General features: G+C 42.1%; 1 protein-coding gene across 5 annotated transcripts in view; it reads right to left on the bottom strand.

The window, feature by feature from the left end:
* The window catches only part of itga11a (integrin, alpha 11a), a 49,206-nt gene extending 37,621 nt beyond the window's left edge, over positions 1 to 11,585 (bottom strand). For 3 of the 5 annotated variants that reach the window (XR_009528907.1, XR_009528908.1, XM_060070968.1), the window contains exons 1-2: positions 11,256 to 11,585; positions 5,152 to 5,266 (exon numbers count right to left, since the gene is read on the bottom strand). Coding sequence is in view for 3 of the 5 variants with exons in the window: in XM_060070968.1 (XP_059926951.1) it covers positions 5,152 to 5,266; positions 11,256 to 11,304 (164 nt within the window). In the remaining 2 variants the exon portion in view is untranslated. The remainder of the gene's footprint in view (positions 1 to 5,151; positions 5,267 to 11,255) is intronic. The other 2 variants (XM_060070967.1, XM_060070966.1) reach the window with 1 other exon arrangement.
* Positions 11,586 to 14,419: the final 2,834 nt, after the last annotated feature.

The following is a 14,419-nucleotide window of genomic DNA, read 5'->3' on the forward strand; positions in this document are numbered from 1 at the left end:
GTGGTGGTGGTAATCAAAGACACAAAAAGATTGTGAAAGCTTAACAAAATATTATTAAACTTAAATATGACTCAAATTAACTCTGGATAGGGAGAAGTCAGGCAGATTACATCTCCTATCAGAAAGTTATTTGACAGAAGCATTCTTCATCTCCAGTTCGTGCAGACTTGAATCACAAAGTCATTGCAGTCACATCCTGTTATATCAAGGCATATAAGGAATAATGCAGACCCTACAGTATCCAACTCTCAGAGTCTTGAAGACCCAGAAATCAGCATTAATATTTGCATAGCTATTAATACTTTTTATTGATTTCCTCAAGCACCAAAACCAAAATAAACTTGAACAGTAATTCAGTTCACGACATGTCTACCTTCATGAAAGAAAACCATTGTTGCTTTTTAGACCATTCTTTAGAGTTGCCCTCCTTGATTTCACCAGAATCTGTTCAAACAATCATCTTTTCCCCTCGCTAGGGTCGAACAGGCATCAGAGCTGAGGTCATGGTAATGACGCAGAAAAAAATAACATTGGTGCGTGAATATATATATTTACCATGGTTACAGAGGATTAGGGTTTGAGGACGTGCACATCCAATGCTGTTATTAATGTGCATAATGTTTGGAAGGAGCAGATGCATGCTCCGTGAAACCACATCCAGGCCAAAAAAAGAAAACCGCTCATCAAACCTGAGGTCTGTGTGTACAGCCTCATTAGGGCCTCGCTCATCACATTCCATGTTGGTAAAGAGAGGAAGAAATGTTCTTATTACGGCTACAACCCCAGAAGCTGTAGCTCAGTGATCCTTCGTTATATTATGCACATTCAAAAGCAAAAATAGAAATAAAGAAAGCAACAGGGGGAGAATTCTTCCATGCCATCTGAAAGTCCCCATTACAAGTTTTGCTGTTCAGTACTGTTTAATCATGCGTCGGTAGACCTCCATCCCCCCAAGATGCCGAGGTTGAGGTCTGGACGAGAGCTCCTGACTAAAAATGTTGCATAACATAACCTCAGAAATGTGAAGGAAACTCGAAGGAAACTCGCTTGGCTGCGAAATAGAAAACGTTAGGGAAATGGAACCTTTGTACGGTAATCAGTCTGATTAGGACATGTGCAGCCCCCCTCTACCCCTTGTTTGTTCTTCATAGTGAATTTCCATCTGTATCAAGTATGACAACTGCACAATGTGTGCTAGTTTGGCTTAAATCGACCCAGACGTCTGAGAGTTTGCAGTCAGAAGCGTGGTTATGTGAATCAGAATATCTAGAATACGATGGCAAAGAAAAATAAATAACTCATATGTATATATAGATTTATTAAATTCAAAATATGACTACATTATATAATATTAGAAACTCCATCTGACATGCTCTGCGTTATGTTTTGTGCAGACAGTGCTTTTTGCCGGTCGAAGAGGTCAAACTAAGTAAGCCTTGAAGCAGCCTCTATTTGGGACCAGGTGAGCAGTGGATCACCCCCACCACCTCCTCCTCCTCCTTTGTGGTTTTCCACTCTTGACAATGCAGAGGAGTAAAAGGTCAGGGCTTTACCGGAGGGACCCAGAACCGACCCTCTGAGAAAACAAACGAAAGGGAGCAGGAATAGAAGTTGGTCGCTGGATCCTTGTGGTCAAGGTATTCAGGTATTCTCTGGGGGTTGAATGGCTCCAGGATTGTTGGCTCCCTGAAGACAGCGTCTGCCAGACTGTTTAGAAGCCCGGCTTTTTGTCAGACGGACCAGCAAGGCAGTGACATACTGTTGACAAACCGCTGACCCTTTGGCTGGATGGGACAGCTCTGGTGTTTAAGGACAGTATCTGGCAAAAATACCTTGATAAGACATCAGGAGCTGCTTAAGGCGCTAAGTGAAGAACTCTGGAGAGGGATATGTCCTCTGTTAATGTCAGCGGGGATGGAAGGATTAAAGAAGACCGATTTTCCACTCACTTTTTGTTTTGTTTTTGCTCTTAGTTAGTTTGGTTTGCCTGTCTTGCCTCAGAGTTCAGGACATGAAGAGATCCTATTGTGGAATGATCCTGTTCCTATACAAATATAGCGCTGTTTTTTCTGGTAGTCAAAAGTTGAAGTTCAGAGGTTGAAGGTGCTGCTTGGCACATATCTGTATCCACATGGACAATATAATTTAGCAATGTAAATCTCAGTTTTATTGGTAGCTAACTCATGGGTGAAAGTTCTTGAGTGAAATATATCATATTACTTGCGTCAATATGGAGGAAACTTTAGACATTCCAAATTGATTTGCAATTACAGATGCACAATCACCCTGGGAACCCCTCTCAATCGCCCTCTCCCTTCATCATTCTCTCTTTCATATATTTCCATATGACTCATACAGACACACGCACGCACAGACATACACAAACAAACACACACACACTTGAGGTTTGTTTGGACTAGACAAGTATGACGGATGCATATGAACTGGGAATCCAGCATAGCATCACACACACAGACAATAGTTCATGAAACTACTTAGAACTGGCTTGGCGTTGACATTGAAGTCTGTTTCTCATCATCTTCCAGGCCTGCACAACTTACAAACTGCCACTGTTATTTTGTCACATTAACAGACAGACAGACAGACAGACAGACAGACAGACAGACAGACAGACAGACAGACAGACAGACAGACAGACAGACAGACAGACAGACAGACAGACAGACAGACAGACAGACAGACAGACAGACAGACAGACAGACAGACAGACACACACACACACACAGTGTGGGGTATGGGCGTCGGTGAAGTTGAATAAAGATAAGTTATAATGTAAGTTAGGGTAAGCCATTTTGTAATTAAGGGCTTAAAATATTAATAAAATACAAGATTGAGGCTCATGTGATATGTAGAATTTTGCTGTGAGTGATCAGGGCTGTATCATTATTGTTGAAATAGAATTTTATTCAACTTAAATGTAACAACATTTAGTTAAAAGAGACACAAGGAATCTCTCCTGAACGGATCCCATAGCTTTTAAGCCTAATAGTGGTATTTGTTTAGCATTTGAATTTATGCCAAAAGCCAACATCTCTAATTGGTTTCACACTCTTGACAACAAACCACAATCTGTTTTGCACTCCCCTGGGCTGTTGTTGTCAACCTTTATATGTCAGTCTTTTTTACTTCCTTCTCTGCTTCCCTTTTCATGCCTTTCTTTCTTCTCTATTCTCACACAAAATGGAAAAAGATCTTGAAAGCCTTAAAAAACTGGGGCTTGGATAATGAGTTGTTAGAGACATTATTAAAACTGTATTAATATACGTTTAAGTTGCTTATGAATAGGATAAGATTTAATATCAGATTTTTAATGTAATACATTTACAATTAAGTTATATTTTAAAACTTGAAACTCCCCTTCTTTCTTTCCAACACTCAGCCTAATTAACTGACTTGTGAATGATAGAAAACTCTCCATCTCGATCTAAAGAGAGACATAGAGTTGGAGTGGAGAGGTGACCTACAGCTTCTAAGCTTCCATGGATCATCAGGGTCTGTATGTGTAGGCTCATAATCTGCTAACTATACACAGACAACGCCAACTACAACAGTCTCAAGATCCCATTTGTGCAGTTTACTCCACACACACACACACACACACACACACACACACACACACACACACACACACACACACACACACACACACACACACACACACACACACACACACACACACACACACACACACACACTGCTGATCCCAGACCGCCACAGGGATGGAAGAGGAAGGAGAAGGTGCCAAGCAGAACAGTGAAGCGCATTGGCCCAGTACAATGAACACTCTTTATATGAGCTCTATAGAGGTTAAACACTGCTGTCTTTGTATGGGCCGTGCGTCTTATGTCCGTCAAATCTATCACATATTGTATCCTTTATTTATGCGCTGCGTGAGCTGATGTTGTCACGGAGGTGAGGAGGGCTTAGATGGCTGAACCATTGGCATGGTTCTTGATACCACTGAAGTAGTAAAGTCGAATTGTATGTGTGGTCAACATGAACTATGATGCCTGCAGTGACTCGTAGGGACACATATGCGCACCAAAAGATTATGTGTGCGTACGCATGCGCACACACAGACACACACACACACACAGACAGACACAAACAGACACACAGACACACAGACACACACACACACACACACACAATGAATAAAACATTTTCCACACGCATCCAATCACACAGAAGCCTAGCGGGATTTGGGCATTGCTCCATAGTGTGCTGGCCGGCAGACATACTGGAGATGCCAGAAACACAGTAGTTTGGCCTCCAGAAGATTCCGATTGGACTAATAATAGTGTGCAGGAGACTGGGGCCCACTATGAGGTAATATGCTGAATGTGAAATATGGAATTATCACAACCAAAGATGAATGTTGTGAGGGCAAAGCTGAAGCATCTCATCTTGATGACAGCACAAGAAGTCATTCACTGGAACATCTGATTAAATCAACTCTAGTAATTTTTGTGTGACAACCAGGTGAGACTGTTAACGTTAGCCAAGCAAAATACTTCACAGCAGTGCTGGCGAGTGTGTGTGTGTGTGTGTGTGTGTGTGTGTGTGTGTGTGTGTGTGTGTGTGTGTGTGTGTGTGTGTGTGTGTGTGTGTGTGTGTGTGTGTGTGTGTGTGTGTGTGTGTTGTTCATGCACATGTGCTTCAATAGCAGTAACCCTGATGTTGACATTTTGAATTGCTCAAGCCATGATTGTTTGACAGAAATTGAAGGTGGCAGAAGGCCTCTTTTTCCATAGTGTGTCCACAGGGAGATAATGTGCCAAACAACTGCTGTTCAACTGCATCCCGATCCACTCAAGACTTTGCAATTGTGTCCCACTATTTCACCAAATAGCTAACTAGGTAGGTGACTAACTAACTTACTAGCTAGTTATTAGGCTAACTAATTATTAGCTTGTTAGTTCACAAAATGATTTACCTAGCTAGCAAGCTAACAAAATAACTAGCTTAACTAAGTGTTAATCAACTCGCTAATTAGGGAGCTTACCATCTAAGAAACAAACAAACTTGTTTGCTAACTAACTTACTAAATGGCAAGCTTGCAAGATAACTTTCTTGCTTGTTAACCAGATAATTATCAGACAGATTTAAATCATAAAATAAACCACTCACCATTTCTCTCCTCCGGCAGATGTGTGCTGCTGGACAGTGTATCCAAACAGGGCCTGCTTTGGACCTTTGATGATCCTGTAGTTTTTTATGTCAATGTTGAAGCAGTCATGGAATCCTAGAAGGAAGACGCAATCAGACAAACGTAGTCGCATTAGTGGAGCAACTACGATGAACTACAATAATACGCCTGGGATGTAGCTATTCATCTGATTGGCCATTAAATTGACCAGTGAACTGAAGCCCAATTATGACCTAAATGACCATTAGAGATACAGTCGGCCTACCTATAGATAGAAATAGGATAGGCCACCCAAATAGCTGCTAATTAAAATGACTTCCATGCTGTGTGTGTGTGTGTGTGTGTGTGTGTGTGTGTGTGTGTGTGTGTGTGTGTGTGTGTGTGTGTGTGTGTGTGTGTGTGTGTGTTTGTGTGTGTTTGTGTTTGTAAATTATTCTACTGATGAAGACATACAAATGATCACAGTCAAAGCGAGGCTTCAGGTATTCCCAACAAATTTAAACCTGTCAATCTGGTACACTTGTTCCCAATCACCATTATGTATACAGTACATCAGGGACAAGAGCAAGTAATCGAATCCAGTCACACATATTAAACGGCTGCCATTTTTACAAAGGTATTGATGTATCCAGGCACAATAGGATTGTCGACATTGTATCAAAGGGTTTACCATCTTACAGTGTCAATGCATATAAATGGTGTTGTTAGACAACGAATGTGCTCCAGTTGCTTGGCAGAACCATCTGTGTTCTCTCATTTAAATGCCACCAGGCCTGCTATTACGATCATTGATTTGAACAACAGAAATGTGTTCATTCTGGAGATAGGAGGCGGTTTTGATTCAAGTCTATTTCTGGCACTTCTCTTTGGCAGCCTGGGCCACCCACGTGCATAGGCTTGTCATTAGGGGTCTCAGGATAGTTGGCTTTACAAAAGCAAGGGCAAAAATACTTGCCAAATACTGATCAATATCCTCCATTATAGGAAGTCGCCACATTTGGAGGAGAAGGTGTTGTAATCTGCTGTTTGAACGGTCAATCTGACCCACATTGCTGGATTACGTCTGACCAATGTTTTGTATATTTAACATTAATGTCCTTTTTGGTTGGAATAGGTTGGAGTAATTTAGTGAAGATAACGTTTCCCATTTCTAAATGGAGGTCAGGCTCTAACACCTGACCCCCAGCTCCTTAGAATAACAAACACCCACAAGTATTACACATGAAGACACACGTATGTAGCAGAGATCCTAATTCTAGTAACCTCTCTGACCTCTCTTTCTGACACCCAATATGCACATATGCACACAAGGTCAGAACCACACCCAGACCCTACGTACACCTTGAAGGGATACAACATTTCCCTAAATCTTTGCAGAGCAGAAGGTGTACGTCATTCAGTTTGATTGACAAGGTCGCTGAGACGTCTATTATAATTGCCTTAGCTATAGGTTGAATGGTGATCAGCCAGCAGCTAAAATCTTAACTTAATCTTGACAGCAGTTGGGCCATCAGGATCACATACAAAAGATGGACGTTATTGAAACCAAAACAAACTACAGTGACAGCAGCCGCACTTATACCGCCTCTTGCAAACTTAAACCCCCGTTGATTCTACTGATGTCTAAATTACATGGATGTCCGCATATAAAGCATGAATCACCATCAAGTGTGAAACACCCTCAGGGTTGAATCTCCTGATATACAAAAGCGTCAAAATGGTTTGCGAGGTTGCTAATGCTTGACTTTGTATGTAATTGCGCCGCTGCTTTGCTTTTGGTGTGAACGCATGGTTATAATGGCTAAAGGATGCCCCTTTTTCATTTTTTAAATTATATTAAAATCGAATAAATGTCATTTGTATAGCCCTTAATCACAGGTGTCAAAGGGCATAAAAGGCTATATATTTATGACACACCCTAGCCCTATGTTTCTCAGTTTGTGTAAAAGTAGAAACTTGCAAGTAGTGAGAAGGACATGGAAATGAACATGGAGCAGGCCAGCTTTTGAAATGTCAAGGATCTGGGGTCAAGACAAGTCAAGTGAGTTTCTTTTTGTTCCCACTGCTAGGCGATGTTCTGCTAAATGTAAGCAACAAGAGGGGGGACTGATCAACAAACTTTTAAAGTCCACCAACAATCATCATTTTTGATTGTGATATAATTGCATACAGACAAGGTCAAGTCGAAGTTGGTTCAGTGGGTACCTACATTTGGAAGTGCTGCAACTTTAATGTGATGGGATCGATTCTACTTTTTTACGCATCTACTTATTTACTTATTGAGTAACTATTGCTAGTTGGTCAGCCAATAAACAATACCTAAAAGCAAAAAAGATCAATAGAAAATGTGAAAATAATAAGTGTTACCTTAGTGTAACATTTTCCTGACTTTTTGAGAACACCCATGAATATGCATGCAGTTTCACCTCATCTATGATTTGACAAGCCCCAAAGACCTCAAAATCCCATATACATTCCAAGACAACAGCAAATAAAATTCCACAACTTGTGGTATTTGTGTGCGGTCTCTCAGTTAAACAGTCCAAAACTCTTCTGAGCTACAAAGTTGGTGTTACATGAAGCAGCTGTTTCTTTGAGAAGAGGGTTTTCTTAACAGAAAACAGAAGTAGTCAACATTCTTCAAATAGGGGATGCATTCGGAGTGGTCTAAAATCGCAGAACCACGGAGTGTATATACTCCCACAGTAGGAGTGCAGATACAGGAACAGAGGTATTAGAGAATATGTCAACAAAGAATATACTCAGAATCAACTATAAATAATGACTAGCATTTAAAAAACTCAATATATCTATATTCCATATATATTCCCTAGTTTTGTAGGCAAGTTTCTCTTCTGGTAAAAAAAAAGTCTGCAGAGTAGGTCATCTGACTGGTCATCATATGACTGTGAACAGCTAGTCGGATATTCCGTGTTGAAGGGAACCATCCAACATTTGTTCCACCTTATGAAAACCTATATTCATGGCATGGCCATCTTGCGTGCATTCCATTAGTCTAAATATTGGTTCGTTTTCTACACTGGTCATTTCCTGTTCCATGAATGGTTCACAGATCAAGTTGGCCTCTGATTCCACCCAGCAAAAAAATGTGAAAAACTTCTCAGGAACTCTGTTCTGCAAGATAAAATACACAAACAGGCAAAAATTATTCAGCCAAAAGAAAGTTCTTCCATGACTTTCAAACATGGAGGCTTGTGCAATAGACGTTGGAGACCCATTTGGTCTTACAAAGAAAATAAGAAGTGCAGGGCAGGAATAACCACCATGGCTAGAGCAAGGCACAGGGGCTTAAAGCATGAGAATGGAGTGCTTTCCACTTTTCAATCCCAGACCCTAACGTGGCACAGCAATTTAATATTCCCAAGTAATATCAGTGGCTTCTGATGCTGGGTCAGAGAGCCATGTTGGGTTTCCTGTGTACCGGCTGTGGTGCCCAGATAAATAAACCTCAGGGCCGGTGGCTGCTTGTGCGACCCACGCTCGGGCCACTGCGGCCTTTGGCCCAGCGCCAAGCCCCAGGAGCTCCGACCACATACCCAATGACATAGAGCAGCCCGGCTACTTCAGAACCAGCTCCACACATAGAGGGCCAAGATGGGGAATTAGAGTAGTGCAGAATATAATTACGGGATTAAGGCATTGTGCAGAGTGCACAGTAGGCCAGTTTTCCCCTTTTCTTTCTTTTTAGATATTTCCGTTGCAGCGACTAAATGTGGTGGATGGCCAGAGGTGTGTATTTGCAACAAACAAAAGATTAGAATAAGCTAATTAGTTCATATGATTCACATTAGCAAGAATACGTTGTTCTCATTCCTCAATCTGCTGTGTATTTTCGTATTGATTTAATATCATTCTGGGTTTACGGTCGCACAATTTCCTCTGGAAAGTGACGCCATCATGGACAATATACTTCTGACTATTTTGGCAGGTTGACACTATAAAAGGCCAAGGTAAATCCATGAGGGGGTCTTACAACAGATGTTCCTGAGACAGAACGTCCAACTGGGCTTGTCTTAACAAGCTGTCCAACCTTTTTAGCTAATCCAAAAGCCCTCCCAGTGTTTCAAACAGTTGCTCTCTGACAGTGAATAAGGCCAAGCAATACAGGATGCACTGCATAAGGGCCAGCTATCACACACACAAACAGCTGTATGCCACTGTTCCTTTCTGTGTAGGAAGCAGCTGTGATATATACACAGTGGACCTAGCTAAACAATTTGATGACACTGAGGACCAACAATTTTGGTTAGGTCAGTTGGACTTGTGATTTAGTGGTGACTTTGACGTTACGTCATGGTCAGCGGATTTCTCTATTGTTGTTTAATAATTGTATTATGGAGCCGTGCATCCCCTGTCATGTCTCCTGCTACTCTTGTAGGCTGATTTCTATATCAATAAATATATTTTCTACGACTTTCAAGAATCAATATAACTCAATAGAGATACATACATTGATCCATACATACATCTGGCAATTAAAAAGTATGTACAGTCTCAGAAGAATGCAGAAAGGAGACCCAGGGCTTGTTTAAAAGGTAGTTAACATCGAGTCTGCTGTCAAATTGACTGTTCATCTCCCCTGTCTGCCTTCCAAGGCTGGATCAGACATCCCTAACCGGGTCCGTGACAACCCGGAAAGTGGAGAACACCTTCTTTGGAACGTTGACTGGGTGATATATGTGTATACAATCTTTTTGAAGCCAGCAGCTTGTCCTCACAGAGGTTTAACATTTCTCCCACCCCGTGCCAGCTCTTTTGCAAATCGAAGCCCCTGCTCCAAGAAATTCCACCAAATAAAACAAATATTTACAAAAGTGTCCCTCCCCTGAGATCAGGGAGGGACACTCCCCCTCGAACACTAAGTGTTGTCCTACACGTCCAAAGAAATGATGAATGTGTTTCTTTGGCCAGGAAATTCTATTCTCTTGGACCTGTAAAGTCTTTTCTGAACTGTACGGAAGAGAACTAAGCTGAGAATGTGTTATATTTCCAAGAAAAGTAATGTTTATATTTTCATGATGATAGCATTGCCAACACAAGCCATAAGACCAGAGCCCCAATATATGAGAGAGAGAGAGAGAGAGAGAGAGAGAGAGAGAGAGAGAGAGAGAGAGAGAGGGGGAGAGAGAGAGAGAGAGAGCGAGAGAGAGGGGGAGAGAGAGAGAGAGAGAGAGAGAGAGAGGGAGAGGGAGCGAGGGAGTGAGAGTGAGAGTGAGAGTAATAGATAATGTATAGCAAAATGGAAATACACACAAAAAATAAACTAGAACCACATTTTTAATAACACCCAGTCCTGTATCAGGTTCTAATACTCAGCACTTTATGGACTTTATGGTTGATGGAAAAATCTCCCTCTCTCCCTCAACGTGTTGCTGCTATTGTGATTTCCCTGGTAATTGACCCCAGTTTGGGACACATGCCATCCTCTCCCAGTCAATGGAAACTCTGCGCCGCCTGATTGTGAATAGATTGCATCAACTTTCCTGTCAGAATCAGACGTCTGCTTCTGATGAAAGTCAGTCAGAGTAACGCTATCCCGAGGAGACAGAACACACCTTCAAGCTGTCTCCTTCTACATCCCCCGCTAATGTGACGTCAGGAGAAGGAGCTAGAGGCAGTGTAAGATGATGTGAAGAAGATACAGCCTTTTTATTTTCACTGAAAACTTTTCTGGCTGCTACACTCAGCGGTCAACAATGTAACCCTCCGTTTCTTTTAAATTAAACACATCTCAGGACGTAGTCTTATTTTATCTATTTCTATTTTTTGGTTGATCTGGACCTTATGTCCAAACGATACAACACATAAAGAAGAAGTACCAAGAACTAAACTGAAAAATACTGAAACTGAAATGGGTGTTTTCTTTTCTTTCGAGAGTTGCTCACATCCAAATCATCTTCAGGATGTATAATTGTGGGCATGAGTGCCATGTGAGGACACTGGGTTAGTTAAAAACAGAAGGCAAAATGACAGGATCAAGTGAAGAACTTGTCACACACACAAAAAAACTAGTCACACATAAACAGACAAACAGACACATGCACACACACAAATTGTCACTCACCTAGCAGCTGAAGGCAGATCCAAAACACGATGAAGCAGTTGTACTCCATAAGTTTACCAGTGTCTATCGAACTATATATACAGTACTAATGTGTGTGTGTGTGTGTGTGTGTCTGTGTGTGTATTTGTGTGCGTGTTTCTAAGTATGGGTATCTCTATGTGTGTTAGCGTTTGTTAATGTGAAGGGGAATGCAGATGTATGGGTGTGTGTGTATGTGTGTGTCAGAGTGTGTTGAGACAGAGAGAGCCAGCCACATGCACTGTTAAAGACCCGGCTCTCATAGACTGCCCTGCTAGTCAGACGGCTCCTATATCTCCTGCTGGAAGGAGGAGACGAGAGGCAGGCTGTGGTAGGAGAGGAAGGAGGTCCCCTCAACCCCAGCATGCAGGATCCAGTGTGAGAGAGAGTGTGTGTGTTTGTGTGTGTCCCTGTCTGTGTGTATTTCTGTGTGTATAGGTGTATGTGTCTGTGTGTGTGTGTGTGTGTGTGTGTGTGTGAAGCTAGATGCAACACACACACACACACACACACACACACACACACAGACACAGACACACACACACACACACACACACACACAGACACAGACACACACACACACACACACACACACACACACACACACACACACACACACACACGCACACACACACACACACACACACACACAAATAGTAAATGTAGCAGTTCTAGTCTTGGTTTTGGTGTGGAAAAGCTTTAGTTGACACCTACAAGGTGAATGTAAACAGTTAGTTAAAATAGGGTATATGCTGTTGATATGGATGTACCAGAGACGAGAATTAATAAAAACACCAGAAATGTAGTTTAGTTAATAAATTACAATACAAAATAAATCTGGAACTCAGGAATCAGGAATTAAAACTAGCTTCCCTCATTACCTTGGCAAAAGTCAAAACTAATTATTCAATGCTGAAATCTATCAGGCTCAGTAGCTGTGTGCCTTAGGAAGAGAGTACATACAACGGGAGAGCCAAACCATATTTCAAAAACAAATGGCATCATTGTGGTTAGACCACAACCCCACCACTATATTAACAGTGGCATTCAAATCTGAGGTTTGCATGTTACCTCATACCCTTGCAGTTCAACCATCCAATCCCAACTATGCATAATGATCGGAATTGCGTAATATCGTAAAGTTAGCTATAAGAGGTACTAGCTGCAGTAGTTTCCGCTAATAGTAAACAGTGCAGAGTAACAGAGGCAATAGTTCAAAAACAGTAGGAAAATAATCAATCAATCATGCAACAGAAGACTAACGTCTCGGTTGCTGAACATGAGGCTAATCAACATGGTTGATTTGCCGTAGCATTGCTTTACCATACTGGTGCTGCTCTCTTCATGTTTATTGGCTTTACAGATGTATGTTAACCTAGGCATATTACCTCCCTTAGCCTAGAGGCTTGCTCAAGGCTGACGGCCAACATTATGGATTGCATGATTTAGGAGCAACAAAAAATGATTGGGTCCAATTAGAAAGGAAGACGTTGATGTCTGTCTTATCTATCAAGGTTTGGATCAGATAATTGCAATACTTCTATAATAAATCAACCTCTGACCCAGTTGCATTTCGAAATCTCCTTTTTCTATTTTTTAAGATTAAAAGTCTCTCTTTAATGTAGGCCTACACACTTCTGCACATTAGTAAAACCAAACATTTAGAATAACCAAGCTAAAAAAAAAACAAGGAAAACAAGGAATAGGAATCACAGCTCTTTCATTCAGGGTCCTTAAAAGCTCATTTGAGGGTTTTCTTTCTGCTGCTCCTCATCACTTTGTGCTCCTCTGTAAACTACGGGCTCTCTTGCCCCCTTTAAACTCAGGACATTAACTGTTCACCTAATACTGGACCCCCCCCCAGCCCCCCGCCCCCCCTTCCTAACCCCTCGCCCCCCCGTCCAAACCCCCTCGCCCGCGCGTCTCCCCCGTCCCAACCCCCCGCCCCCCCCCGTCCAAACCCCCGAACCCCACCGTCCCAACCCTCAAACTGTGTTGACAACTGTAAAAGTCTAAATTCTTGGGTGGCAATGCAAATGTCCAGGGGAAAGATGATATGCTGTGTTCACACAACATAATTATGCAATAAAACCTATTTACTGTGGAATACAGAGAGAGAGAGAGAGAGAGAGAGAGAGAGAGAGAGAGAGAGAGAGAGAGAGAGAGAGAGAAGATTAGCATTGGGGTAGCATAATGTTGATCTTTGTTCTTCTGATTTACTCATCAGTATAGATGTATATGTACATATAAAGATGGATAGGATCCGTAAATGTGTGAACATAATATTTGTAAAAATACTGAAAATAATTGTACAAGAGTTTATAGAGCATAAACAGTACGTTTAATTCAAAAGAACCGCATTACCTAGTATTGTGGGTTACGAACTCAGAGCTTAAGAATCTCCAAACGTTAGCATGCATGACAAATGAAGAATGAATAAGGAACCTACAATATGAGATTAAGGTCTGAATAGAGGCAGTGGGCCAACGCAGTCAAAGGAGTTGGACTTCTTACTGTCAGTGTTTCCAGGATACACTATAGGGGCGGGTTAGAGTTCTCCCTGTTCTGCTGACCAAAATGTTCTAGATTTTTTCTCTCAGGAAAGGGCAATACGTTGAGATAAAGGATAAAGGGGGCGGCGGGGGAGGATCAATTAAGGGGGTAGAGTTGCGTGTGGAAAGTTAAGATCTAATACCTTTTCAATACTTCACCATGACTTGTAATCTGATCCTGCGTCCAGGAGCTGTGATCCGCTTACCTCACCGTTTACAGAGTTCCCTTCAACACCCAAGTGCGACTGCTAACAATTACCAAACTCACCCTGTGGATTAAGGGTTAGTGTGCGAATAAATAGATGTCTGTTCAGGGACAGACCCCCCCCTCCTCTCCACCCTCTCCCCTTTCCTCCTGCAAAAGCCGGCCAGCAGGTCAAGTCCACAGGGAGCAGACGGAAAGGCAACAAATAGCTTGCAGGGCTCTGTGGAGGTTCTGGGCCCTCCACATGTTGAGATACACATCCATCACTGCTCGAAACACCGTCATTGTGGAGACAGGAGGGAGACCTTCTCAGGCCTGGCCTCCCGTCGCCTTCTGCTTCTGTTTCTTCTGGGCCACGAGAGAGGGGAGCTGCATGTCCAGTGGTTGAG

The sequence above is a fragment of the Gadus macrocephalus genome, chromosome 14 (genome assembly GCF_031168955.1).
Source record: "Gadus macrocephalus chromosome 14, ASM3116895v1".
In the NCBI taxonomy this organism is placed as follows: domain Eukaryota; kingdom Metazoa; phylum Chordata; class Actinopteri; order Gadiformes; family Gadidae; genus Gadus; species Gadus macrocephalus.